This window comes from Conger conger, chromosome 12 (assembly GCF_963514075.1).
Source record: "Conger conger chromosome 12, fConCon1.1, whole genome shotgun sequence".
NCBI classification, from domain to species: domain Eukaryota; kingdom Metazoa; phylum Chordata; class Actinopteri; order Anguilliformes; family Congridae; genus Conger; species Conger conger.
In genome coordinates this window covers 25,637,682-25,663,166 of record NC_083771.1, presented here as the reverse complement: position 1 = coordinate 25,663,166, position 25,485 = coordinate 25,637,682, and the positions used below count along the sequence as shown (strand labels likewise).

Here is a 25,485-nt window from a genome sequence, read left to right as displayed (position 1 = left end):
ACATGACAAACACAACAAACACAAACTGACCTGCAAAGGAGGGAAAATGTTGTTTCCAGTTACTTAACAGCAGGAAAGAGACAACAGGAAATCCCTCAGCATTACTGAAAATCAAACATTCAACCAGCAATGCAAGACATTCTGCATTTGCACTCTTTTTGTTGGTTGCATCTATCGAAGGTTAAAAAGTGATTGTCACATTTGTGCATCTCAGTCATCACGTCATTTCAATGCGTAACAGTTGTGTACAATGTGTAACCACAGTCACCATAGCTACGGTTCGCACAGGCCTTCTGATATCATCCGATATCCTCTCATGCAGGCGACTCATTCGCGGCAGGCAGCTTGCGTATTAATGGCTCCCGAAGGCGCCATTAATGTTTTGAAGGTTCTGTGTAGTCTGCGTGAAACAGAAGTACACTGTACACTTCAAAAGGATGAGGAAGCCATGCACTGCGGTGCAACATCAGATCGTTGAACACCTCTGAGTAGCATTCACCTGCGATGTAGGTAGCCTCAAGATGCACAGGCTACTGCGGACTTTGTCTGATGCACGTTCAAACAGCAAAAAATAAAATAAAACACGGACAAATGGTATGACAATGGAGTGGAAAACAATGGGAATGAATGGAGATGACTTGGCACTTAGCCTACAGAGCTGATCGTTGCTTTTAAGACATCAAAGCAGGGAGGTGCAGGACCAGTTATGAAAATTAGCTGTATGATTGCTATGTGTAGAGTCTCATTTGGAGCTGAAACATTTGATTCTTTGAGTATTTATTAACCTATCAATGTCCTCGCCCATCACAAACACAAGGTGAGTGTAAATGATAGTTGAAATGTTGGTATGCTACTATTTTTATTTTTATTTTTATTTTTTACTTTCGGGTTGGCAGTACTTATGTGAGAAAGTTCTATAGGACAATGCCCAATCTTAATATCACAAAGACAAAAAATAGGCTCCATACCTGACAAAATCGCAGGCCTTTGGGCCTTGTCAGGAAGCAGACCTCCAATGTGGAATCACCTGCCTCTGTATGCTATATGCGCCCTGAAACCCTGTTTTCAATGTTGAAAAGCAACTCTCTCTGCTTCTCAGGCCTTGGCCTTCCCAGCATGCATATGGAGATGAGATGGCACGTGGCCCGTAGCCACTTCTGATGGACGATGCAATGGTTTCTGCGGTACGCATGCTGAAGGAAACCTTACGGTCATACCATGCTCCTGGCTCTACCATATGTGGGAGCAAACCTGTCATGCAAGACCTTCAATGCCCACCGGTTGCCATTTTCACATCTTGAGCAGCCATTTTGATGTCATCAGGAAAAATGCATTCACTTTTGACAGAGCAAAGGATAATGCCGGCTGTTGGGCAGCCTAAAACGGTATATACCTGTGACAGCAACTGCTGCATGTGGCGAGGATCTCTGGCCACCATTTACTCCATAAAGCCTTACTTCATATGAGGTGGATGCCTTCAGGCCTTCGATTCTAGTGCCTGCGGCATCTCCGGGGAGTTGAAACTGCACCACATCCCATAATCCCATGGAGTCTCTACATTCTACAGTGAAACTATCGTGCACAGTTTTTGAATCCCAAGACAGAAGAAATCCGTTAGAGGTTATGCCCGATACAGTCAGGGCCATCATTTCTGCATCCTCTCCAATCCCAGAGGAATCGGGATCGATGCCGTCTACTGACATTAAACTAAAGACATTTTCCTCTGAGCTTTTGGTTGTGGTCAGCTCAGGGGCATAGTCTGCTAGATAAAATGTGAAAGAAGCTACAAGGAAAAACAACAAGAGACAACAAATTAAAATGAGACTGGTGTTCGACCTTGCGTCACTCTTGCTTTTGTTGGAAAGTTGTTGCCAAGGTCACTGTCCTCTCACTTTCTGTCTCCCTATGGCTGTTTAACACTCCAGCTGTCTAACTTCAACTGTTGGCTCTGTTTATTTTGGACTCTCCGTTTACGCAGATGTCTCACACAATAATTTAAGCTGATGATAAGCCTAAGTCATCATAGTTATTTGTTGTAGTTAATGATTCAAGTGTATTGCCCTGGAATAACTTAACAGGGCAGCTCTTGCTGATTAGTGTCATGATGTTCAGTAGCTTACATAAGCCTTCAGTTTCTTAATCTTGCTAATATTTTTATATGTACAAAAGGCCAGGCGGAGAACATGACCCTTTCCACATTTGTAGATCATTTGTAATCATTCCTGCTGGAGGCACACTGGATCAGACCTTTCTGTCATGTAGCCATCACTGTGTTTATTCAGTGTTGCTCCAAAGCCTTTTCTCCTATGAGGTTATTTGTTACAGTAGTGATCTTTTCAGCATGTCATATTTTGAAAAGGGCTTAGATTCTAAATAACTTCAGGGATTTTACCTAATGACATTGACAAAACTTTTTTTTTGCTGAAGAAGGTGTTGACAAATCCTTGAAGTCTATTTCTTTTATATACTATGATATGACATATCAATGTTTTGGTTCTTCAGACTAAAATGCCACACATAGAAAACTCCTGCCCTCCCCTCATAAATGTATATGCCTACTAAACATATGCATTGCATTGCATACATTTCATGCAATAAGCCTACATATAGGTGGAAAAAGCAGGGTGGATATCTCACTGTGGCACAGCCTGGACTCTAACCTGCAATAACCTGTGTTTTCATTGTGGTGACATTGCTCAAAAATAAAAGAGAGGACAATATGGTTAATACCAGTGGAACACAAGTCTGTCCAACTCTGCTTCTGGCTGGAAGGGGGAATCCAATAAAAGCTCTTTTATTCTCAGTCAAACCTGCATTTCCCATGTGAAGTATAAATCTGTCCTCTGTCATAAAGTTTGTTTCCCTTGTTCTGCAATAGAACAGGTCGTCTCGTGAAAGTAACGGTTTTAGGAAATGTGGCGCCCGAGACAGCAGTGTAAACAAATAAAAATCTTGGTTTGATTATGCGTGTCTCCCTCTTGCTTCTGTTAAGTTAAACGATTCTGCAAAAGGTTTTTTTTATTTGTTTTTTTCTTCCTAAATTTCTTCCTAAATTTAATTCCCAGAATACTCAAAGAGCAGCATTCTTTATGGGTGACAACTGTTGGCATCCTGAAAACACACACAAAACGTACATCCACGACGGCCCCCGCAGACTCATAACTGTTTACGCCTGTTCACAATGGAAAAACCTGAGAAGCGTTAGCGTTGTGGATAGAGCAAACAGAAGAACACTTTGTGCACACGTTCCGCGCCATTCAGCTCTGAGGGAAGAGCACCCAGGAGGTGTGATCGGTATCCTCCAGAATGGGGGGACCTCCTCAGCTGCCGTGCCACTCACCTGTAGATGCAGAGAGGGTTGCGGGTTCACTCTTCTCGCTGCCTCTCTTCGCCACCAGCGACATGGTGTAGAGCGTGCCCGGGGTGAGCTTGGTCAGCGTGTACGTGGTCTCCGTGCCCGGGATCTCCACTTCCTCCATGCTGCCGTCGGTGGAGAAGTAGACCAGCCGGTAGATGGTGATCTTGGCCACGGGTTTCTTCCACACGATGGTCAGGGTGGTCTCCGTGGATCCACTCACCTCCAGGTCCTTGGGGGCATCGAGGTCTAACGGAAGGGACGAGGTGCGGATGTGGGGTAACTCTCCAAACATCCTCACATTACATTTGTTGTGCAAGAGACAAGTAAGCACATGGCTAGGACGCAAGGGACCTTGCGCAAACGGAAAACTGAGCAACTGTCATCGAGAGATGGATTTCCCAGTCACCTGGAACCAAACATATAAATGCTGAAGGTTTTTTCTTTTTTTTTTAAGACTTTCCACCCCCAAATCATCACATTTAATAAACATGCTCAGATCCTCAGAGCTGTAGTGAATCACTGCCGGTTGTACTAAGACCACTAGCTTAAGCATACAGTAAACTGAGACGGATTGTTCTCATAGCTGTTGGATGTTAGTGGTGGGGAACTGTTATTTTAACAGCTGCAGAGCTGCAGACAGGTTTGCAGGATGCACCAGTGAGCAGCCTTACCAGTGGCAGCGTTAGTGGTAGCTGGCAGGCTCTCTCGGTCCTCCTTCACTGCAGATACGCCGATCCCGTACTCCGTCCCAGGGCTTAAACCTTTCACAACCGATGGACACAGGTTATCTCACTGGTACTCATTGCAGCAAATCTATACTGTATAAAAAACTGATTGCAGCACAGCACAAAGACCTCAATGAAAGTTATTTTATGAAAGAGGAAAATGTATACAAATAAATATATACTATTGTCACTTTTTTATGTGGGTTATGCATGTAGTCTGTGAATAGTGGTATGTATTCCAACTCATATTTCTCTACTGCTGGACATATACAAGGGAAATACAACTATAAAAAACAATATACATAACAAATACTAATAAATACAATATAACTGGTCACTTCTGTTAATCTACAGAAACCAGCTGCTCCCACAACCACAATACCACCTCCTATGCGATTCTGCTGTCCTTGCAGGTTTGACCATTTTCTCAAGAGGTATAAAATGTGGGCATTTGCATTTCCCAAAAGCGATATTTGCTGTGAAACAGAAAAGAGGCTTTCAGGTCCCCCTCTCCCCCTGCTGTACAGTAAAGGCCCTGTCCACACCCTGTGATTTAGGACGTGTGAACACTATGGCATGAGGCTATGCAGAACCCACTTTAAAATGTGACCGCATGCTGTGGAAACATATCGCTATCAATAAAATCACGAGGGCTGAACGCAGTAAATCACAGTAATGACCGTGGTGTAGAGGGCTGGGGCCCTCCAAACAGGAAATGGTTTCCTTGAAACAGTGCGGGTGATTTGAATGAAAGGAAAACGTTACACGTTTTCCGTTACACTTCTCATTTTCGCAGTGGAAGGAATAGTGGCATTTTATCGTGAAGGCTTGATGCAGCAGTCCCTTGCATTTTTCTTTCATTACATTTAGGGATTTTACTGCAAAGGAAATTGTGATTTTATATAAAATAAAACCAGATACAGTAAAATGGAAAACTAGCACATTTGGGAATGCTACCACGATCAGCCATGCTTTGTGCTTGGTATTGGCATAGGCACCAAACCTACCTTCCACTCACCCTCTCTAGACACTGACCCGCTTTTCTTCAATTCAGCGCCCCTCTGTGAGTTAAAGTATGCCCATTTCAGAGACAAAGGTCTTGCCAAACTGTGCCCTTGGCAGCCTCTGTGCCTCGACACGCTTACAGAAGCATGTCTCTAGACATGCCCAACCAAACCTCCTGACACAGCTCTGAACTCATCCTCAGCTGGCCCCCCAGTGACCCCTCCACCCCTCCGTGGTGGAACAAACCACCCACCCAGTCGCTGAGTCACCACCTTCCAGCATCAGCTGTGAGACTGTCAACCTCAGAGAAACCTTGTGCAGGTGAGTGCTTGTTGGAGGTGCTCTTTTGACAGTGCTGACTTTTTTCAAGATTAGAAAAAAAAAAACCTTTTTGAAAACACTCATTATTTCAATGATTTTGGCTTCGTAGTTAGTTTTCACAGTAGCTGAGCACTAGCTTAGCCCATAGCTGTTTCAGATACCTCAATGCATGGTATAGTAGCACCAGGACTGTGCTGGCTTTGTTGCGGGAGCAGTTGTTTCTAACTTTAGCCTGCATTTATGGTTAAATGAATAAATAAATATTGACTATAAAATGGTTGCTCTGAGTGGCTCCAATGACACTTTGGTCATCTAGTTCGAGAAGGAGCGTCATTGCCTTTGATAACCACGAGGAGCTACGTATAGAGAAAGATTTTGCTCTTGCGCCCGCCTCCCCCCCATCGTGCGACACTCACCGGTGATGGTGGCCAGCGTGACGTCCCCAGCCGAGGGCAGGAAGTGCGTGACGCCGTGCTCGGCCCCTGACAGCGTGCTGTGTTTGACCTGGTAGCTCTCCACGGCCGCCTTGCTGTTCTTCCACTCCAGAGTCACGGTGCTGTCTGTCTGGTCCACCACCTCCAGGTCCGTGGGAGCGTCCAGGTCTGGAAGCAAGTCGGACAAACGCCTGAGTGCCATCTCTGTGTGTGTGTGTGATATGTGTGTGTGTGTGTGAGTGTGTGTATGTGATATGTGTGTGTATGTGTGATATGTGTGTGTATGTGTGTGTGATACGTGTGTGTGTGTGCGTGTGTGTGATACATGTGTGTGTGTGTGTGATACGTGTGTGTGATACATGTGTGTGTGTGATACGTGTGTGTATGTGTGTGTGATACGTGTGTGTGTGTGTGTGTGTGTGTACATGTGTGTGTATTTTTCTTAGACAGAGCAAGTTTGCAGATATGCAAGAATATGATACTGGTAGAATTCTCCACACTGGGTGTCCCTCTTTGATTGTTACACATTTCAAAGTCCTTGAATAAATGCAATTTAGGCAGAAGGTATGCCAACCAAGTGCCCCACACATACTGTAATTTCCCGAATCTACCCTGAAAGTACAGTAATGTTTGGGTAAAAATGAATGATATATTGCTGGTTAGGGGTACAACTAATGTACCTATTGGGTACTGCGGCCAACAATGCACATTTGTACCTTTTTATGCGCCTTTCGGACCTTTTATTCTAAGAGTGTATACAGCACCGAGAGTTTCGCCCTTTTGAGCCTTTTTCACCAGGATTTTCTAACACTACAGTCAGCATCAGTGAAGTTTGGTACCCTCCAGGAAAAATGAGTTTGGCACCTGCGTTATTTCCCACTGAACCTGTGCTGTCGGTGGCTTTGGGGCCTGGAGCCCTCCCACTGCAGGCGGGTCCCTCCTACCTGTGGTGAAGGTCTCCCGGACTGGGTCGCTCCTCATCTCTCCTCTCCTGGAGACCAGGGACACCTCGTACTCTGTGTCCGGGGCCAGGCTCTCCAGGCTGTACTGGGTTTCGGTGTGGGAGAGGTCCGCGGTGTTCCTGTCCGAAGAGTCCGTGCTCGGCCCGTAGGAGAGAGAGACCCCGTCCACCTGAGCCACCGACTGGAGCCAGGAGACGATCGCGACCGAGTCCGTCACCCCGCGCACCTCCAGCTGACTGGGGCTGTCCAGCACTGCGGATCAGACCACACCAAGAAGTGCTTAGAGGCAGCTGTTGTACAAACAGTTCCCTGATCCTGGATTAGGCAGTACCCAACTCAGGGTTTGGGTTCAATTCAATTTCAGTCAATCCTTCTATGAGGGTTTTTCGATGAATTAATTAATTGAATTTCAACTCGTTTCCTGAACTGACAGGCAGTTTCTTGTCAGGATTATGTATATGTGTTGTGTGTGTGTGTGTGTGTGTGTGCGTGTGTGTGTATGCATTGGGTTAGTTTTCTCATTCACAACTTTCAAACAGAAATGTTTCGCCAGTGTTATTCCACAATAAATTAAAACTTTGCACAATTTGACTATACAAACTTCATGACTTACAAAGAAAGAGTTCAGTAGCAATGAAAATAAATATGCTGGGGTTGGACTGGCCACAAGCCAAATGACTATCCTCAAAGCTCCACAGAATAAAATATATATATAGAGCTTTAGTGTGGCATTTCATTTGCACACTGGGCACTTGAGGTTAATCCAGCTCACTCCATCGATGGTCCTTAGACTACTGGCAACCACTGTATATCGGTATTCTGTAGTCCAAATTATTTTACATGACACACATTTCTCTATGCAATATATACTGTAGGTTGCTGGCTTAAGAGAACAGGAATGGGCTTGAAAATTGTACATCTGCAGATAGGTTCTCTAGTCTCAGTCCAGGCTGAGGAGCCTGGTTGGACTGCCATTTTCTTTCTCCGGAGCTAAAGGTCCATCCATTTAAGACCAAGACAGGCGAGGAATAAGCACGCCTGCCGTATTTGCAGCTTTTCTCTTGGTGATATGCGCAACTTCCCAAAGATTTATCAACCCGAAAACCCACTACTTTACACAATAACAGCTGGGATTTGTGGTTGGATTTGAGGTAAACAGTAGTCAGAGACCACACAACCACAATCCCCTCTTGGGCCTTCTTCATGTGGCAGGCTGTAGGAAGAAGCTATGCTCTCAATTACACCTCAGACTGACCGCAGTGCTATTACAAGGCTCTTTCTGTGACCGCCACGCTACCGCCTCTCCCTCTGCCCCCTACAGACAGACCTGGTGTTGCCCTGTGTTAATCAAGATGGCAGTCTGCAAGCTGTTCAAACAAACAGAGGATACGTGGGATTATATTATCGGCATGGCACCGTTTTGTGGTTAATGGCTTTTCCTTGCTCGGTTTGGTTGTTTACATTGGCAAGCCATTTAACGGCAAATAAAGACAGTAACTTGGCCGTGTAACATATTTAGGGGGGGAGGGTACAGAAAAGCCTGTTTGTGAAAGCAGTACTGTTGACCTGGTGGGTACGATACTCTTAACTGTGGCCCTTAATGGGACAGGAGAAACAAGCAATGGCCCTGTTCTCCTCTCAAGCCTGACTGTACAGTTAAACTGTGAAATGGCACCAGAGCGCTCTTTTTTATGTTCACTGTTAATATATACAGTATTTTTCATTTCCCTCATTTCCACCATGAAATGAATGTACTGACACACAGTTTAAACGGGGCTGTTAAATTACTTCTTGAGGCAGCTCCCGCCGGCTTTGGGAGATTTCTGCATTCCTGGCCCCCCGTTCCCTCCTATGGATGCTGACAAAGTGACACAGAGGGAGTCGCCCCTCGACGACCCCTGACTAACCACTGCCGTAACGGAGCTCCTGTTCGCCCTCTGACCCCCCACACGACGTCAGACCAATCCTGGGACAGCAGGGTTTCTTCATGTTCCTACAGTCAATCACACCTTTCACCCCTGACCCTTGCCATTTGTGATGTCAGCGTGATGTCATGAGGCAGGGCGCTGACCCCTGGAATCTCCAGTCTGAACTGAATGGCATGTGCTGGCATTAGATTGTGTGAAACACATGTAAAAGTGACAGACCTGTAAATATATGCTGTACTGATCACTGTGATAAAATTCGACTGATTTATCAAAAGCCTGGCTAAATATATTTATTAAATGTCAAAGATACTATAAGGGATTTTTTTTCTTCTGAATATATTCCTGTAGAGAAATATACCCCTCTATATCTTTCCAGATTTTGCACATTTGAGAACATACACTAGTGTGCAGTTGGATTTAATCATTTGACATCTATCAGTCAATCAAATGACGTGCTGCAAAATATTGATCATACTTTAGAATATGATCTATTTCCATAAAGGGTGAGGCATTGAGGGTCTGAGAATCAGAGTATTTCTTGATTAGTGAGTAAACGCTGCAGAGCCGCTGAGACAGTGCGAGGCAGGCCCTTACTGGTGGTGACGGTGTCGATGGCCGGGGGCCCTCGGATGTTATTCTTGACGGCCTCCAGCTTAACCTCGTACTCCAGGCCTGGGCCCAGGCCCGTCTGCGCGTAGCTGGTGTCCGTGTGCTCCAGGGTGTTCAGGATCTCCCCGTTCTCCTCTTTCTGAAAACAGCGCCACACTCAGCAACGTTTTCACTCATCACAATCATCTCGCCTTCACTGCTCCAAATCAGTGGGCGTGTGACAGCTCCCCCTGCTCTGGGTTCCATATATCCATTCCGTATAGCGCTGCGATTAAACTTCACGGATGTTTTTCATGAATGAACAAATTCATGAATTTACTGCATGTCCAACTAAGAAGATAGAAACACTTGTTGCATGTATTCAATCTGAAGCAAAGTGGAACTGTGATGGCAGCTCCGTGTACAGACAGTTTGGATGTTTAAATGGGAACTGTGATGGCAGCGCCTTGTACAGACAGTTTGGATGTTTAAATGGGAACTGTGATGGCAGCTCCGTGTACAGACAGTTTGGATGTTTAAATGGGAACTGTGATGGCAGCGCCTTGTACAGACAGTTTGGATGTTTAAATGGGAACTGTGATGGCAGCTCTGTGTACAGACAGTTTGGATGTTTAAATGGGAACTGTGATGGAAGCTCCGTGTACAGACAGTTTGGATGTTTAAATGGGAACTGTGATGGAAGCTCCGTGTACAGACAGTTTGGATGTTTAAATAGGAACTGTGATGGAAGCTCCGTGTACAGACAGTTTGGATGTTTAAGTTTGAACTGTGATGGCAGCTCCGTGTACAGACAGTTTGGATGTTTAAGTTTGAACTGTGATGGCAGCTCCGTGTACAGACAGTTTGGATGTTTGAGTTTGAGCTGTGACAGCAGCTCCTCAGAGCGGCAGGACTGTAACAGCAGCGGCGCTGTGTTTATGAGTCAGGGGATGAAGACGCACTCCCAGAGCAATAACCTCAAGCCCGCCTGTGCTGGCAAAGCCACACAGCCCCGGGGCGTTTAAGCGTGGGTAATGGCCTTTACACGACCGGGGCCGCAGAGACAATGCCTTCTTCTCTCTGCCGTTATGGGGCGTCAGGTCGTCACCGACAGGAATGCTGTAAACCCCCAGACTTTAAAAGCATCTTTTAAAGCGCTGTCTCTGCCGAAAGCGCTTACAACGCGTAGCTCGCACAACCACAGCCTGCCTCAGGGGGACACTCTGGGAGGGAGCTGCCCGCCTTCAACGGAACCGCCGTCTGCTTTTGTGCAGAACTGGACAGGAATGTACTGTGGAGGACACAGTTGACTGGAACTTTGAACTCGAACACGAGGGTACTAATTACAGTCCGATGAAACGTAACGAGATCCAAAACAGGAAAATACACACATGAATTTGAAAGGTTTGTGGTGTGGCATCGCACGCCTATGTAAAATGCTAATAAAACATTGAGATCACTGACTGTGCATTTATTGTATAAAGCCTTTTACAATATATTTATTTATGTTAAATGGAAGCTACAAAATGTTTAACTAACTCTATGTTTTACCAATTGAAATATGAGGGGAATTAATATTTGCGCATTTATGTATGTCATTGTAATACAATTACAGATGCATCTCAAAAATTTCGAAAATATCATTGAAAAGTTCATCCATAAAGTGAAATATTTCAAGCCTATTTTTGTTTTAATCTTGAATGATTAAAAATGTACGGCTTACAGCTCATGAAAAATGCAGCATCTCAAAATATTACAATATTACATGAGACCAATTAAAAAAGGATTTATAATACAGAAGTGTCGACCTTCTGATTTTCAGATTAAAACAAAAGGCTTGAAATATTGAACTTTATGTGTAATTAATCTAGAATATATGAAAGTTTCACTTTTTGAATGAAATGAGCTTTTACACGATATACATTTTTTTTGAGATGACATTACATTAATGGAATTTGGCAGACGCTCTTATCCAGAGTGGCATACAGTTGATTAGACTAAGCAGGAGACAATCCTCCCCTGGAGCAATGCTGAGAAGCGTGTGTATATTGAGCGTTGTGTGGCTGACTCACTGTGTTTCTGAAGGTCAGGTGCCAGCCATCAAAGGAGATGTCCAGCTTGTCCCACTCCACCTCCACGGAGGTCTCCCTCACAGACTTAAACTTCAGACCCTCAGGCTCCGGGAGGTCTGAGGGGGGAGGGGGGATAGACACATTTACATTTGACACTTTAGCCATTTGTCAGACGCTTTTAATCCACAGCGACTTACAAGTGCATAGGCTCTTCCACAGGTCATCAAATGCATAACTAGTAAAATATGCATGAAGGGCTGTTCTAAACTTCTAAACAGAAAGGCAGTCATTGTCTCAAAAGTGCTATTTTCCATCCATCCATTATCTGAACCTGCTTATCCTGAACAGGGTCGCAGGGGGGCTGGAGCCTATCCCAGCATACATTGGGCGAAAGGCAGGAATACACCCTGGACAGGTCGCCATCACAGGGCACACACACCATTCACTCACATACTCATACCTATGGGTAATTTAGACTCTCCAATCAGCCTAACCTGCATGTCTTTGGACTGTGGGAGGAAACCCACACGAACACGGGGAGAACATGCAAACTCCACACCGAGAGGCCCCGGCCGACCGGGATTCGAACCCAGGACCTCCTTGCTGTGAGGCGGCAGTGCTACCCACTGCACCATCCGTGCCGCGTAAGTGCTATTTTTAAAATTTTATTTTTAGGGTTAGGGTTAGACAAGAGGGATATTGTAAGGGGGGGGGATCAGGAGGAAGGACTAAGGTATAGTCTGAAAAGGTGTGTTTTTAGCCTGCGTTGAAATAGGGAGGGATTCTGCTGTCCTGACATTGGTAGGCAAGTCATTCCACCACTGAGGAACCAGAACGAAAAACAGGCGTGAACATGCAGCTTGACCGCCAGGTGCTCGTAGAAAGGGAACCACAAGGCGACCAGAGCTGGCAGACCGCAGTGGTCTTGCTGGGGAGTAGGGAGCGATTAAAGATTAAAGGGGGGAACTGCTCCACTTTACCTGCTCCACTTTACACCCCTGCCATATCACACTGCTCCCACTGTGCCATGATGGGTATTTATGAGTTCTTCCTATCATACCCTATAAAGAACAAACTCATGCAACATTGCTCCAAAGGACCATTTGGGTTTCTATTGACTGAAGTGAAAACAGGAACACGTACATAACCATATTTCCTATTATATAGTTTTTCCCCTAAAAAGACTGCGTAATAGTGCCCTGTACTCTAAACTATAAGAATAACTGTAGTGGTTGGAGGGCTGTATTATTCAATACAGGGAAGATTACTCTAGTAAAAATGAATAAGAATTCAATTTATAGTACTCAACATATTGCGTATTTCACACTGACATCCCTGCTGAAAAAAACAGATCAAGCTATGTTTTAAAACAGCTGGCAGCAGGTAAGTTCAAGCTGGTCATAGCTGGATTTAAAGCAATGGGAACCACGGAAGGTCATTGTGGGTAACGGTGAGCTTACGTGTGGCCACCCTTGCGCTGACAGGGATGCTCTGCTTGTTGTTGAGGATGGCATAGACGTTGATCAGGTACTCGATCCCTGGCTCCAGCTGGTCAATGGTGGCGGCCTTCCAGTCTCCGGGAACGCGGAAGTCCAGCAGGAGGCCGCCCGGGGCCGTGGGCACGTAGGTGATCAGGTACTCAGTCACAACCATCTCGTTGGCCCAGGTCAGGTTCACCGACTCCGGGGACACCTCAATCACGGTCAGGTCCGTCGGCGGGGAGACTGCAGATGGAACCACAGTGAGTTGGTTATGTCAGGATCGGTGAAATAGAAATCATCAGTATCAGTATTCGTTACGTTTTTTTTCCAATTTGCTCGACCCTCGATACTCTCTCTCTCTGTAGTGTATCTGGAAAGTGAAGTTATTGAGTCACTTAAGAAAGTGAACCTACTGTATTGAGTGAAATACAGTAGGTCTACATCTAATTACCTGCAATCCAAGTCTGACAAATGAGGCTGGTAAGGTAGACTTACTGGTAGCTATTATGCAGTGTTGATAATGTGTTGCATTTTCTCATTACATTTTGTGAATTTGTGTTTCGCCTGCCTGTGTTTGAGTACCACTGGTAACAATTCCTGCTACTTTTAAGTAGTCGCTTGAAACATTCATTGATATCATGTTTTTGTCTTTCAGTTCTTCTGTCCAAAAAAGCAACTAGCCACAAAGTTCAATTCTTAAAATGCATGTGTGTGAGAGAGAGAAAGAGAGAGAGAGAGAGCATATGTGTGTGTGTATGTGAAAGAGAGAGAGAGAGAGAGAGCATATGTGTGTGTGTGTATGTGAGAGAGAGCATATATGAGTGTGTGTGTGTGTGTGTGAAAGAGAGAAAGAGAGAGAGAGCGAAAGAGAGAGAGAAAGAGCATACGTGTGTGTGTGTGTGTCCCAGGCAGGGTTGGCTGTTAGCATGAACACGCTATGCAGTTGTTCGGGGGCACACAATTCATGTTTTTTTTTGCTTTCGGGCCATAACATCATTCTTGTTTTTATGGCCACCAAAACCCTAGGGCCTGCTCTGATCCCAGGCAAAATCCCAGCCGTTGATCCATAAGTACGTGTCAGTGTGAAAAGGGGCTGAGACAACATGGAACCAAGCAGCCTCAACTTCTGTGTGCTTCTGGCTCCAATGCCGTGAGGTATTACTGAACCCTATCTGCTGGCACGTGAATCCCCTTTGCAACACTCAGAATCCCCTTTAGTCAGCTAGAGTACCGGAACCAACCAGAGACCAGTAAAAACGACAGAGCCAAGCAATGGCATGTCCTAACAAACCTACTCCTGGCTGAACCACTCAGATTACGGGAACCTCAGTAATGACTTTTCAAGAATCATTCAATAAAACTCAAAATAGAAACTTAAGAAAAACTATTAAAATGAACTTAGGTCTTTTTTTTTTCCCAGAAAAGCCAATGATGAAAGATCAAATGATGTACCATGCGTGTTTTTGTTCTTCGTGGAATTAAGGACCTTCGGGAGAGGGTACATCAATTTATCATTCTGTCCATGATTCACCATGATATTATCATTATTATTTTGTTTTGTTGGTAGTCAGGTATGCAGGGTGAACAGTTCAAATTCAGAATGACTGTTTTTACTTTCAACAGTCATCCTGCGCCCCAAAAATCAGTGATACAAGTAACTCTGAACTAAATGAATGCCCAAATCACCCATGGAACGGCACTTGTGCAGGGGGTCCCCAACTGTGGGCCATAGTGGTCCCCCAGTTCTGAAGCCTGTCTCAGAAGCCTGTGTATCAACTCTAATCATCACGGCCCACTTGCCAGAAGGTTTTAGTTGTAACCAGGGACTCACACACCTGATTTAATGACCAAACCAATCAAACCACAAAAAATTCCCTCGATTATTTACAACAAAAACATCTGGCGAGCGGGTCCCGACATCCATCTACCAACCGCCCCTAACCCCCCACGTTTACGTTTTTTCGGGTTCTCCCTTTTGTTCACTCATTCTCTCATTCGCAAGGTGAATTTAAGGAAATAAATAAGCATGGATATAAAGATAACACGTGGCCACGGGCGAGTTTAGAGGAGAGTTTGGTGCGACCACGCCCCCCTTACCCTCGGAGCAGTCATCGGCGATGTAGCCCTCGTCGCACACGCAGAGCCCGTTGACGCAGCGGCCGTTGTTGTTGCAGTCGTTCAGGCAGCGCAGCTCCCCGCAGTCCTCCCCCATGTAGCCGTCGTCGCACACGCACAGGCCGTTCTCGCACCGCCCCCTGCCGTTGCAGTTGGCCGGGCAGGTGAGCACGGAGCAGTCCTCGCCCTCGAAGCCCTCGTCGCACACGCACAGCCCGTCCACGCACTTCCCCCGGCCCAGGCAGTCGTTCAGGCACAGCTTGACCCCGCAGTCTTCTCCGTCGAACCCTTCGTCGCAGACGCACTTGCCGTCCACGCACTTGCCGCGGCCCAGGCAGTCGTTGGGGCACTTCTTGATGCCGCAGTCGTCTCCCTCGAAGCCCTCGTCGCAGACGCACTTGCCGTCCACGCACTTGCCGCGGCCCAGGCAGTCGTTCAGGCACTTCTTGATGCCGCAGTCGTCGCCCTCGAAGCCTTCGTCGCAGATGCACTTGCCGTCCACGCACTTGCCGCGGCCCAGGCAGTCGTTGGGACACTTCTTGATGCCGCAGTCATCGCCCTCGAAGCCCTCGTCGCAGACGCACTTGCCGTCCACGCACTTCCCGCGCCCCAGGCAGTCGTTCAGGCACTTCTTGATGCCGCAGTCCTCGCCCTCGAAGCCCTCATCACAGATGCACTGCCCGTCCACGCACTTGCCGCGGCCCAGGCAGTCATTGGGACACTTCTTGACGCTGCAGTCCTCGCCCTCGAAGCCCTCGTCGCAGATGCACTGCCCATCCACGCACTTGCCCCGGCCCAGGCAGTCGTTAGGGCAAGTCAGCTCACCGCAGTCCGCGCCCTGGAAGCCCTCGTCGCAGATGCACTGGCCGTTGACGCAGCTGCCCCTGCCGTGGCACTTTCTGGGGCAGGAGAGCACGGAGCAGTCGTCACCCTCGAAGCCGGGGTCGCAGATGCACATGCCGTTGAAGCAGTGGCCGCGCTTGTTGCAGTTGTTCGGGCAGGTGAGCTTGGAGCAGTCTTCCCCGCCGAATCCCTCCCCGCACACGCAGATCCCGTCCACGCAGATGCCCCGGTAGTTGCAGTTGTCCGGACAACTGAGCTCGCCGCAGTCCTCCCCGGTGAAGCCCTCGTCGCAGAAGCAGGTGCCGTTGACGCAGCGGCCGCGGTCGAAGCAGTCGTTGGGGCAGATGAGCTCGGAGCAGTCGAAGCCGCCCCAGGGGTCGTCGCAGATGCAGTCGCCGTCCACGCACTCCCCCCGGCCCAGGCAGTTGTTGAGGCAGTCGGGCTCCGAGCAGTCCTCGCCCGAGAAGCCTTGAGCGCACGCGCAGACCCCGTCCACGCACTGCCCATACTCCCCGCAGTCCGGCAGGCACAGCTCCACGCTGCAGTCTTCACCGCCGAAACCCTCGAAGCAGATGCAGACTCCATCCATGCAGCGGCCCTGGTCCTGGCAGTGCCCAGGGCACAAGGCCTCCGTGCAGTTGGGCCCGGTCCAGCCCGGCTCGCACACACAGCCGCAGGAGTCCGTGCTGTAGTTCCCGCGACCGTTGCAGAAGGGCTTCGTCCCCACCACACCTACGGAAACAACCGCACAGACGCACCTTAGAAACATGCCATAGCATGGAGCAGGAAGATGAGAATGCTACTCATCGGTGTTCAGGATCAACCAAGCCCTCACCCCAAATTGATAAAGGACACTACTTTAGCTGTTGTTGCTTCGCAAATCAATTGGCAAAGAAATTACTCAACAAAGTGTACAGTTATAAAGTTATTCTAATGGTTGTTGATGGGAAAGTCTTCTTTAATTAATGAATACAAGACTCATATGCTTCACACAAAGTGCTAAGTGCTAACAAAATGCCATATAGCAGCTCAATAATTCATTATAACAGTGGTATACAGGAGAGCATCTCTGAACACACAACGTGTCAAACCTCATAGGCTACAGCAGCAGAAGACCAATAAGTCTTAAAAAATAAGTCTAATAAAAACCTAGTAAAGTGCTCAGTGAGTGTATAAATGTAGCAAAGTGCTCAGTGAGTGTATGAATGTAGTAAAGCGCTCAGTGAGTGTATAAATGTAGTAAAGCGCTCAGTGAGTGTATAAATGTAGTAAAGTGCTCAGTGAGTATATGAATATAGTAAAGTGCTCAGTGAGTGTATAAATGTAGCAAAGTGCTCAGTGAGTGTATAAATGTAGTAAAGTGCTCAGTGAGTGTATGAATATAGTAAAGTGCTCAGTGAGTGTATAAATGTAGTAAAGTGCTCAGTGAGTGTATGAATATAGTAAAGTGCTCAGTGAGTGTATAAATGTAGTAAAGTGCTCAGTGAGTGTATAAATGTAGTAAAGCGCTCAGTGAGTGTATAAATGTAGTAAAGTGCTCAGTGAGTGTATAAATGTAGTAAAGTGCTCAGTGAGTGTATGAATGTAGTAAAGTGCTCAGTGAGTGTATAAATGTAGTAAAGTGCTCAGTGAGTGTATAAGTGTTATGATATTTTGTGATGTGTTGTTGTGGTTGTTACCTGTGGCCTGGTGTGCGCTGCAGCAGCCAGCCCCCGAGGTGCACTGGTCCCTGAGTGTGGACACCTCTCCCTCCAGCAGCTCCAGGCGGGTCAGCAGGTCCTTCAGCTCCGGCAGGCCGTCGTGGCAGCCGCAGGCCTGGTGGGGGATGTTGATGCGGTGGGTGAACACGATCTGGTTCTCCTCGTTGACGGTGTGCTCGGTGGTGTGGTGGCCCTCGGGGGCGTCCGAGGGGGAGTCCCTCTCCGCCCGCACCGTGCCCCCGGGGGAGTCCAGGTCCACGGAGCAGAGCGCGCTGTGCGGCACGTTGACGGTGTAGACGTGGTTAAAGACCACCGGGTGGTCCAGGTGCGGGAAGGTGACGTTGGTGACGGTTTTGGCGGGGGCTCCGTCCGCGCCGGGTTTCAGGGCCTCCCGCCGGTGGCGGATGACCTTCACCAACCCCGCGGCTCCCAGCTGGAGCAGGGAGGCCACAGCCAGGCACGCCAGGAGCCGGCCTCGCATCTCCATGTTCAGCCTCTGTCGTCCGGAGCCTGAAGGGGGTCAAAGATCGGCCCTGTCACAGCCCGAGAACCTGCGGAGGAAACCGGCGAGTGCGTTAGCCTTAGTTAGCTGTCAATGTTACAGAATGAACAAAGGGGCGGCCTGTGGTTAAGGTACATGACTGGGACCCGCAAGGTCGGTGGTTCTAATCCCAGTGTAGCCACAATAAGATCCGCACAGCCGTTGGGCCCTTGAGCAAGGCCCTTAACCCTGCATTGCTCCAGGGGAGGATTGTCTCCTGCTTGGTCTAATCAACTGTACATCGCTCTGGATAAGAGCGTCTGCCAAATGCCATTAATGTAATGTAATGTAATGAATGAGTCAATTAATGATTCACATTTGCCTAGTGCATTTCCTGGTTTTTCAAAGCACCAGGGAAGGGTAACTGACCTTCATCAGTATGAGCTGAATGAAGTAGTGAATACAAAACTTGAATTTATACCACAGCTTTCACACCTTTCAAGGTGATTATCACTGAAAGATTCATCCCACTTCAGTATATTACATTACATTACAAAGCATTTGGAAAGATGCTCTTATCTGGAGCGACGTGCAACGAAGAGCAGATCGAACACAGGAACAAGTGTGAAGTGTGAAGAGGACCCAAGAGGACAGTACGGTTCCGAGTTCTAGCGTGACCATACAGATACAATTGGAACCCTTGAAGAATACATCAATTTAATAACTAGCATACCACAAACTGGCTAGATTACCCCGAGTACAACAATATACAATACAACAATATCTATATATAACTATATATAAGTGCCATTATAATCTACAGCATATACACATTACAGTGAAGCACAGGAAGTGGCAGTCTGCAGAAACCACAAAGCATTAATCTACAGCTCGGAGTTTAGTCCCCAGTTCTCATACTGTACAACAATAACAATTTTAAAAGCACCTGCTGTATTCCTCTAAGATTATCCCTCAAGAGATGCATTGTGGGTAAATGCTTGCTGACCATATGAGCCACCTAGAATTACACACATCTCTTTCTTGCATTTGTTTTTAAACGAGGGCTGCGATTTTAACTCCAGTCCTAGAGGGCCATGTGGTATGCAGGTTTTTGTATGTGTGTGTCCTTTTTTTTTTCAATAGAAAAATTGGGCTTCAGGAAGCAAGGGTATTACATCATGATCCATTCAACAAAAGGCAGCTGACACCATGACGCTCCAGGTTTTGGGTTTGAGATCCTTGTCTTAAATGGTAATGATGAGTGTTTATTTACATCTGTGTTGTACTGGGAAAGAGGTGCCCTGATTGTAACTTTTAAAAAAAATCCATCCTGAAACTAAATAGCGTTCTCAAACCATTGGTAAATTCTTTGTTCATAGCCATTTTTATTAGTCTTTAGTTTGTATGACATGTAATATATCAGTCTGATAGTTTGATCTAGCGGCACATTAACAGCAATTTATGTCTAGACTTTTATTTTATGCAGAACTACTCCTGCAGATGAGAAATGAAAGAGGTCAGTCTTTATTTTTAACTGCGCTAACCAATACCAAACTATGTCCTGCTTCCCCAATAAGCATGGGCTAATTAGAGGGCAGCTTGGAGTGCCCAGAGGTGAACAGCAGCTTTGGAGAAAGCACCTCTGTCTTTCTCTGAGGGTCCAGAGTCTGGCATTTAAAATAGAGACGGGAGGTTCTCGTGACCTTGTGTGCTGGGGTTCAATTAGGTGATTGAAAGGAAGTGTACAATCGGCATTAAGGCGAAATCCGTCTCCACTCGACTCCATTTTTATTTTGCTTAGAATTAAGTATTTTATCTAATAAAGCTGTTACCTATTGTATGGCTACTGAAATAACGTGGCACCTGCAGGTAAGCCACACATTTACCAAATAAAAAACAATTGGAATAATAAACATGACAAGCTATTCACTCTTTAACACCAGGCACACCTGTGCTTATTCCGTAATACAGCAATAGTCTATATAAATGCATGGCTGACTACACAAGACGCGAAACGTTTAGTTTTCAGATCATTGAGACGTCTCATCTGATTATTCTACAAAGCCAATGACTCGCATTGTCATCTCATCGCAAACTTGTGGGGTTCTCGCCTGTCACGCTAAGAGCTTTCGTTTTTTTCCTCTTTGAAGAAAGAAATAAAAAAACATGTTCGGCTCATGGCCAAATGGGAGCCCAGCTCCTCGCATTCCTGCAGCGCTGTGTGTTTCGCCGTGCACACCTGTTTTCCTTCAGACGGCAGCTAAAACAGCTAAATACACCAAACGTGCCAAGACCAAGCCGGGGACAGCTGCGCACTCCGTGAAAGTATGAAAGCGTTAAAAAAAACAAAAAACCCGGCAGACATAATCACTTTTCCTCCTGTTAAAATCGCCGTTAATACAAACGAGAAAAAAGCATTGTCTTAGCCAATAATATTTTAATGCTTCTGCAATCCTTTCCAGAAAGAAAAAAAAAAAGACTGAGCTGTAAATATGTGAAATTGTCTTAACCCATTGGCAAGTCTTGAAGTGAGTCAAACTGTCTCACTTTGCACCTTTTGCAATGCGGGAATGATTCCAAGCCAGAAGCAAGCAGTCCTGATGATGTCAGGACCAGGCAAGCCAGGAATCCTCTAAATATCCCTGACTACCCAAAGAAATGGGGAAAACCCGACAGCCTTTAGTTCTGAGCACGGGCATACGGACTCATCTGCTTTCACTAGACTGTCAGAATTGATAAGCAGCTATTATGTGTAGATTACATATAAAAATAAAGCTAAAATAAGCCACGTACAGTCTATCCGTCTGTCTCTTTTCGTTTTCTGGTTTCCAGGACGGCTTCAGCAAACAATGAGTGCGGGAAAATGCAAAAAGCCCACATGTCCTGACATTATAGGATTACAAAACAGACACAATTTGCCACGTGTCTATTGTTATTTTCATTATTATGAAGCCAGACATGAGACAGAATGAGGTCAGCTTCTGTTTTGCATCATGTTGCAATGCGATTTTTCCTGAGCAAACAAACTGAAACTTTGGTGGATTTCCACTATAGTTATGAAGATGCCTTTACATTTTTGTCCTTCCGCACATTTGTTATAATGTTATAATGATTCTTAGCTTGAATTACATTAGTGAAATATACAGCTGTGTGTAATCAAAAAGAAATGGGTGAAGGTTAATCTTTTTCAAATGTGTTGCTAGTCAGAGTTAAATACAAATGGTCGTTGAATCAAGGGGTGTGTGATCCCTCAGATGGACAACATCTATTCTCATCTATTCACATTATTCTGTTTTAAAGCTGACTTTATTCTGAGAGAAATGAAGGTCTAAAACAATTTAAGAACTTAACCTTGGGAAACATTCATACAAATGTTTCCTTTAATTTGTCTGTGAGACACTACGTTGAATATGAAAACTCTGGTAACTGCACTAGTGTCCCGGGCATGCTAAGATCTGCCAGGGTTCCTGTGTCTTTCGTCTGCCATAGCTCTCGCCCCTTCTCCGCGGTAATGGAAAAAATCCTCACGCGTTTGTCTCGCCCTGCTGTTCATTCTCGTCATACTTTCCTATCCTGAAACACCAGACTGTCCCCGCAGACCAGACGTTAATTTATTTAAGTTTTACGATTTGTAGAAATATGATTATGGTTGAAAGTTTTCGCGATAATCCAATAGCCCTTCACGTTGGTTTAGATTCAAAGATAACGTTGTCATACCACAACATCACTCGTCTCCATTTGCTTACAAGTGTGTCGTTTCTGGAATGCTAATTATGTTACGGTGTCACTGTAGAAAAAATCACTCTTTTATAAGGTCAGACTTGTGCTTTGGCAAAAAGGAAATACTTCCTCCCACAAAGTAGGCTCTTCCAGAGCCACCAGATAATTGGCTGATGAACTGCATTTTAAACAAAGGTGACTCAGTTCTTCAGGTGTTTTCTGCTGACCTCATAGGACATAATCCAGCCTGGTTATTTACTGTAAGCCTTTTACCGGAAGCCCTACTGGGGCAGTTTTACAGCTATGTGTTTGTTCTTTTGAATGGAAAATGCTGGATGCACTTGGGCTTGTGGCTATTTGTCGGTATAACCGCACGGCTGCAACCAGCTACAAAGATAAATCACTATATTGTAAATGTGCTTCTAAAACATATAATTTGTGTTTTATTCATAATTTGTAATGAGCTGACTGCAAGTTTCCATCAGTACCTGTTGAATGGCTGCCACAGCAAATATCCTTTGAGCCAAGTCATTGTTCATACTGTACCAAGTGGGGGGAAATAAATATATAAATACAGAAATATGCTCACATCACACAGCGAAAATGCTTATAATTCTGGTGCTTTTCACACTATTTGTTCTTGTCTGTGCTTCCACATGCACTTAAAATACTCTGCCACAAAGGCTGGGATTATTCTGGATAAGAGCAGCAAACTTAATGAATCAGTACATTTATGAATTTGACTTGCGGTTGGTAGCTTGAGACATCCTCAGGGCATTAAATAAGGGTTTAAAACTGCCTTTCTGAAGTTTTGGGAAACAGACAGCTCAGTTCGTGCGGGATTATAAGAGTGCCTGGGCCTGTGACCTCAAGTGAACGCTTTTCCCAAGCTGACGGGCCGTGCCGAAATCCCCCTCTTCCTCCGCCGGTAATCCTCCGCCCTCACAGATCCCCTCAAGCTGAAGACTTTGCAGGGCTTTAGTCTCCTGGTCTTTGCAGGGTTTTAGTCTCCTCATCTTTGCAGGGTTTTAGTCTCCTGGTCTTTGCAGGGTTTAGTCTCATCTTTGCAGGGTTTTAGTCTCCTGGTCTTTGCGGGGTTTAGTCTCCTGGTCTTTGCGGGGTTTAGTCTCCTGGTCTTTGCAGGGTTTAGTCTCCTGGTCTTTGCAGTGTTTTAGTCTCCTGGTCTTTGCAGTGTTTTAGGCTCCTGGTCTTGCAGAGTTTTAGTCTCCTGGTCTTTGCAGGGTTTAGTCTCCTGGTCTTTGCAGTGTTTTAGTCTCCTGGTCTTTGCAGTGTTTTAGTCTCCTGGTCTCCTATGACCGGCGGCAAGGCCCTGCTGCATCTCTGGGCCTAACCGAGACATACTTCCCATACAACAGCCTGAAGAGAGTGAGAAGACTATGTCTATGGTACAAAGTGCTTTCAGAAAGTAACTCTCACTGCTATTAATGCTGCTTGGTGATATTTTGACCTGTTTGGTCTTCACAAAGCGCATTTTGGAAAGTAAGCAGCGTATTATCACTGCTATTATTCTCACCGCTATTAACGGCAACATTTCGACCTGACTGGTCTTCACATTGCACATTCGGACCTTTGAAATACCGACCCATACCCAACTCACACCCCCTCCCCCCCAGGACGGACTGGAGAGTCCTCAGCTTCAGCGGAAACGATGGAGTCATAGGCAGTACTCTCTCTGCTCGGGCCTGATGGCTTTTCCAGGCATGCTATTTCCACTCCTGCTCCTATTCCCAATCCCGATCCCTCTCCCTCCTCTCTCACACTGCGGGCTTTCCTCTCTGATTGGTTCAGCCAGGTCATATTGTGATTGATGAGAAGCCCCTTTTCAAAAGTGTTTACCCAAATCCAGAATGAACCACAGTGAAACGTAGCATTTACTGCCGAAGAAACTGAATCATTTGTTTAGCATTTTCAATGGCCGATGTGGAAGAAAAAAAGAAAATGTCAATTTTAGTCATCCAGTTTCAGTGTGCTGAAGATTAGCGGCACATGCGCAGTGTGTGGGTCTCGTTTCAGGGACGATCCCCACAGACAGAAGGAAAGGCGGGATGATGTTCAGAGGGGACTCTGAGTGTGGGCCTGGTTTCAGGGACGATCCCCACAGACAGAAGGAAAGGCGCGATGATGTTCAGAGGGGACTCTGAGTGTGGGCCTCGTTTCAGGGACGATCCCCACAGACAGAAGGAAATGCAGGAGAATGTTCACAGGGGACTGCTTTCAGGTTATCCTGCTGGCCTCACTCAGATACTACTATTAACCCCTGATGGGCTGACTGAAAATAAAGTTCACCGACAAGGAAAAGGCATAAGAATAACATAAATATCTGATAGAACTGCTCATAGACAGATCAGGTGAAGGAGGCAAAGCCCACATATCACTCTAAGGAACCTCCAGAAAGGTTTAGTTGACATAGGAGTAGTGACAAGAGAACAGGCCTCACAAAAGAACCACTCTCATAAACAGATTTATTCCTTAGAGAGATTAAAAACAAGATCTAGGGCGGCCTGTAGCGTAGTGGTTAAGGTACATGACAGTGTTGCCCCAATAAGATCCGCACAGCCGTTGGGCCCTTGAGCAAGGACCTTAACCCTGCATTGCTCCAGGGGAGGATTGTCTCCTGCTTAGTCTAATCAATTGTACGTCGCTCTGGCTAAGAGCGTCTGCCATTAATGTAATGTAATGAAGATTAGGAGTATAAGAACTCACAAACTTTGGATCAAACTTTCAAACCATGTGTTACAGATCAAATACTTATTTCTTGCCTCAAATGTTTCAGAAACATATTTTAGTGGAATTTTATGAGAAATAAAAGAAAGTTTATCAATGGTCTTCCATTTTGGTATGTTTTGCCTACCCACTCAGGTACCGACTACGTACCTCCCTACATCCCGTTCCTGTTAATCCCATTGGCCATCTATCCGACGGAACCCACCTACAGCACCGTATATCCTGTATTATAATGGGAGTCTTAATTTACAGCAGTTTTCTGAAGATCTGATGTGGCACAAAAAAAAGGACGAGAAATGTACGATAAGAACACAATGGCCCAATGATCCAAAACATACCTCAAAGTCAACCATCAGGAATGAAAGATCAAGGTCTGGAAATGGCCTTCACTGTCCCAGACTATATTATTGAAAATCTGCTGGGAGATCGCAAACATGCAGTGCACGCGAGAAGATAATAATAATATTTCTGAATGAGGTGCTGTGATTTCTGCCAAACGAGCTGTTGCACAGCATTGACTGACAGAGTGTTCATGGCACATTTACTGTTAAATTCAGCAAATCAAAAGTAATTGTCCATAGAGTTCTGAAATCTGCCATATTTAAGTTTGTTCCCTGCAGGGGTTGTGCTAAGATATTTTCACTTACTAAACTAAACAAAACTTTTACATACTGTTCTATGGTATACATGCGTACACACACACAGAGACACACACACACCCACATGTACACACACACACACACACAGACACACACACACACACACAGAGGGGTTTTTCTATACAAGAGAACAAGGACACATCACACTCATATATCAGTGTGGCAGACGGCAGGTTTAACTGTGCGCTCTGGGACCTGGTCCCATTGCCGTGCCCACAGTCAGGCTTTAAAACTTACAGCCCTGCCCCGGGGATCCCCGTAGAGCACCTACGCAATGACTCACAACCTTTGACCTCTCACCCTCAGCTGTTATGGGAGACTTGCTGCTATGGGTCCACTGTGTTGTGT

At 46.0% G+C, this 25,485-nt stretch overlaps 1 protein-coding gene across 3 annotated transcripts in view; it reads right to left on the bottom strand.

Annotated features, from left to right (window-relative positions):
• LOC133141727 (tenascin-like) overlaps window positions 1-25,485 on the bottom strand; it is a 59,753-nt gene that overhangs the window by 25,664 nt on the left and 8,604 nt on the right. For all 3 annotated transcript variants that reach the window (XM_061262393.1, XM_061262394.1, XM_061262396.1), the window contains exons 2-10: window positions 17,512-18,083; window positions 14,972-16,564; window positions 12,854-13,117; window positions 11,394-11,509; window positions 9,328-9,481; window positions 6,788-7,057; window positions 5,826-6,011; window positions 4,030-4,119; window positions 3,341-3,604 (exon numbers count right to left, since the gene is read on the bottom strand). In XM_061262393.1, coding sequence (XP_061118377.1) covers window positions 3,341-3,604; window positions 4,030-4,119; window positions 5,826-6,011; window positions 6,788-7,057; window positions 9,328-9,481; window positions 11,394-11,509; window positions 12,854-13,117; window positions 14,972-16,564; window positions 17,512-18,019 — 3,445 coding nt within the window. In that variant the 5' untranslated portion in view covers window positions 18,020-18,083. The remainder of the gene's footprint in view (window positions 1-3,340; window positions 3,605-4,029; window positions 4,120-5,825; window positions 6,012-6,787; window positions 7,058-9,327; window positions 9,482-11,393; window positions 11,510-12,853; window positions 13,118-14,971; window positions 16,565-17,511; window positions 18,084-25,485) is intronic.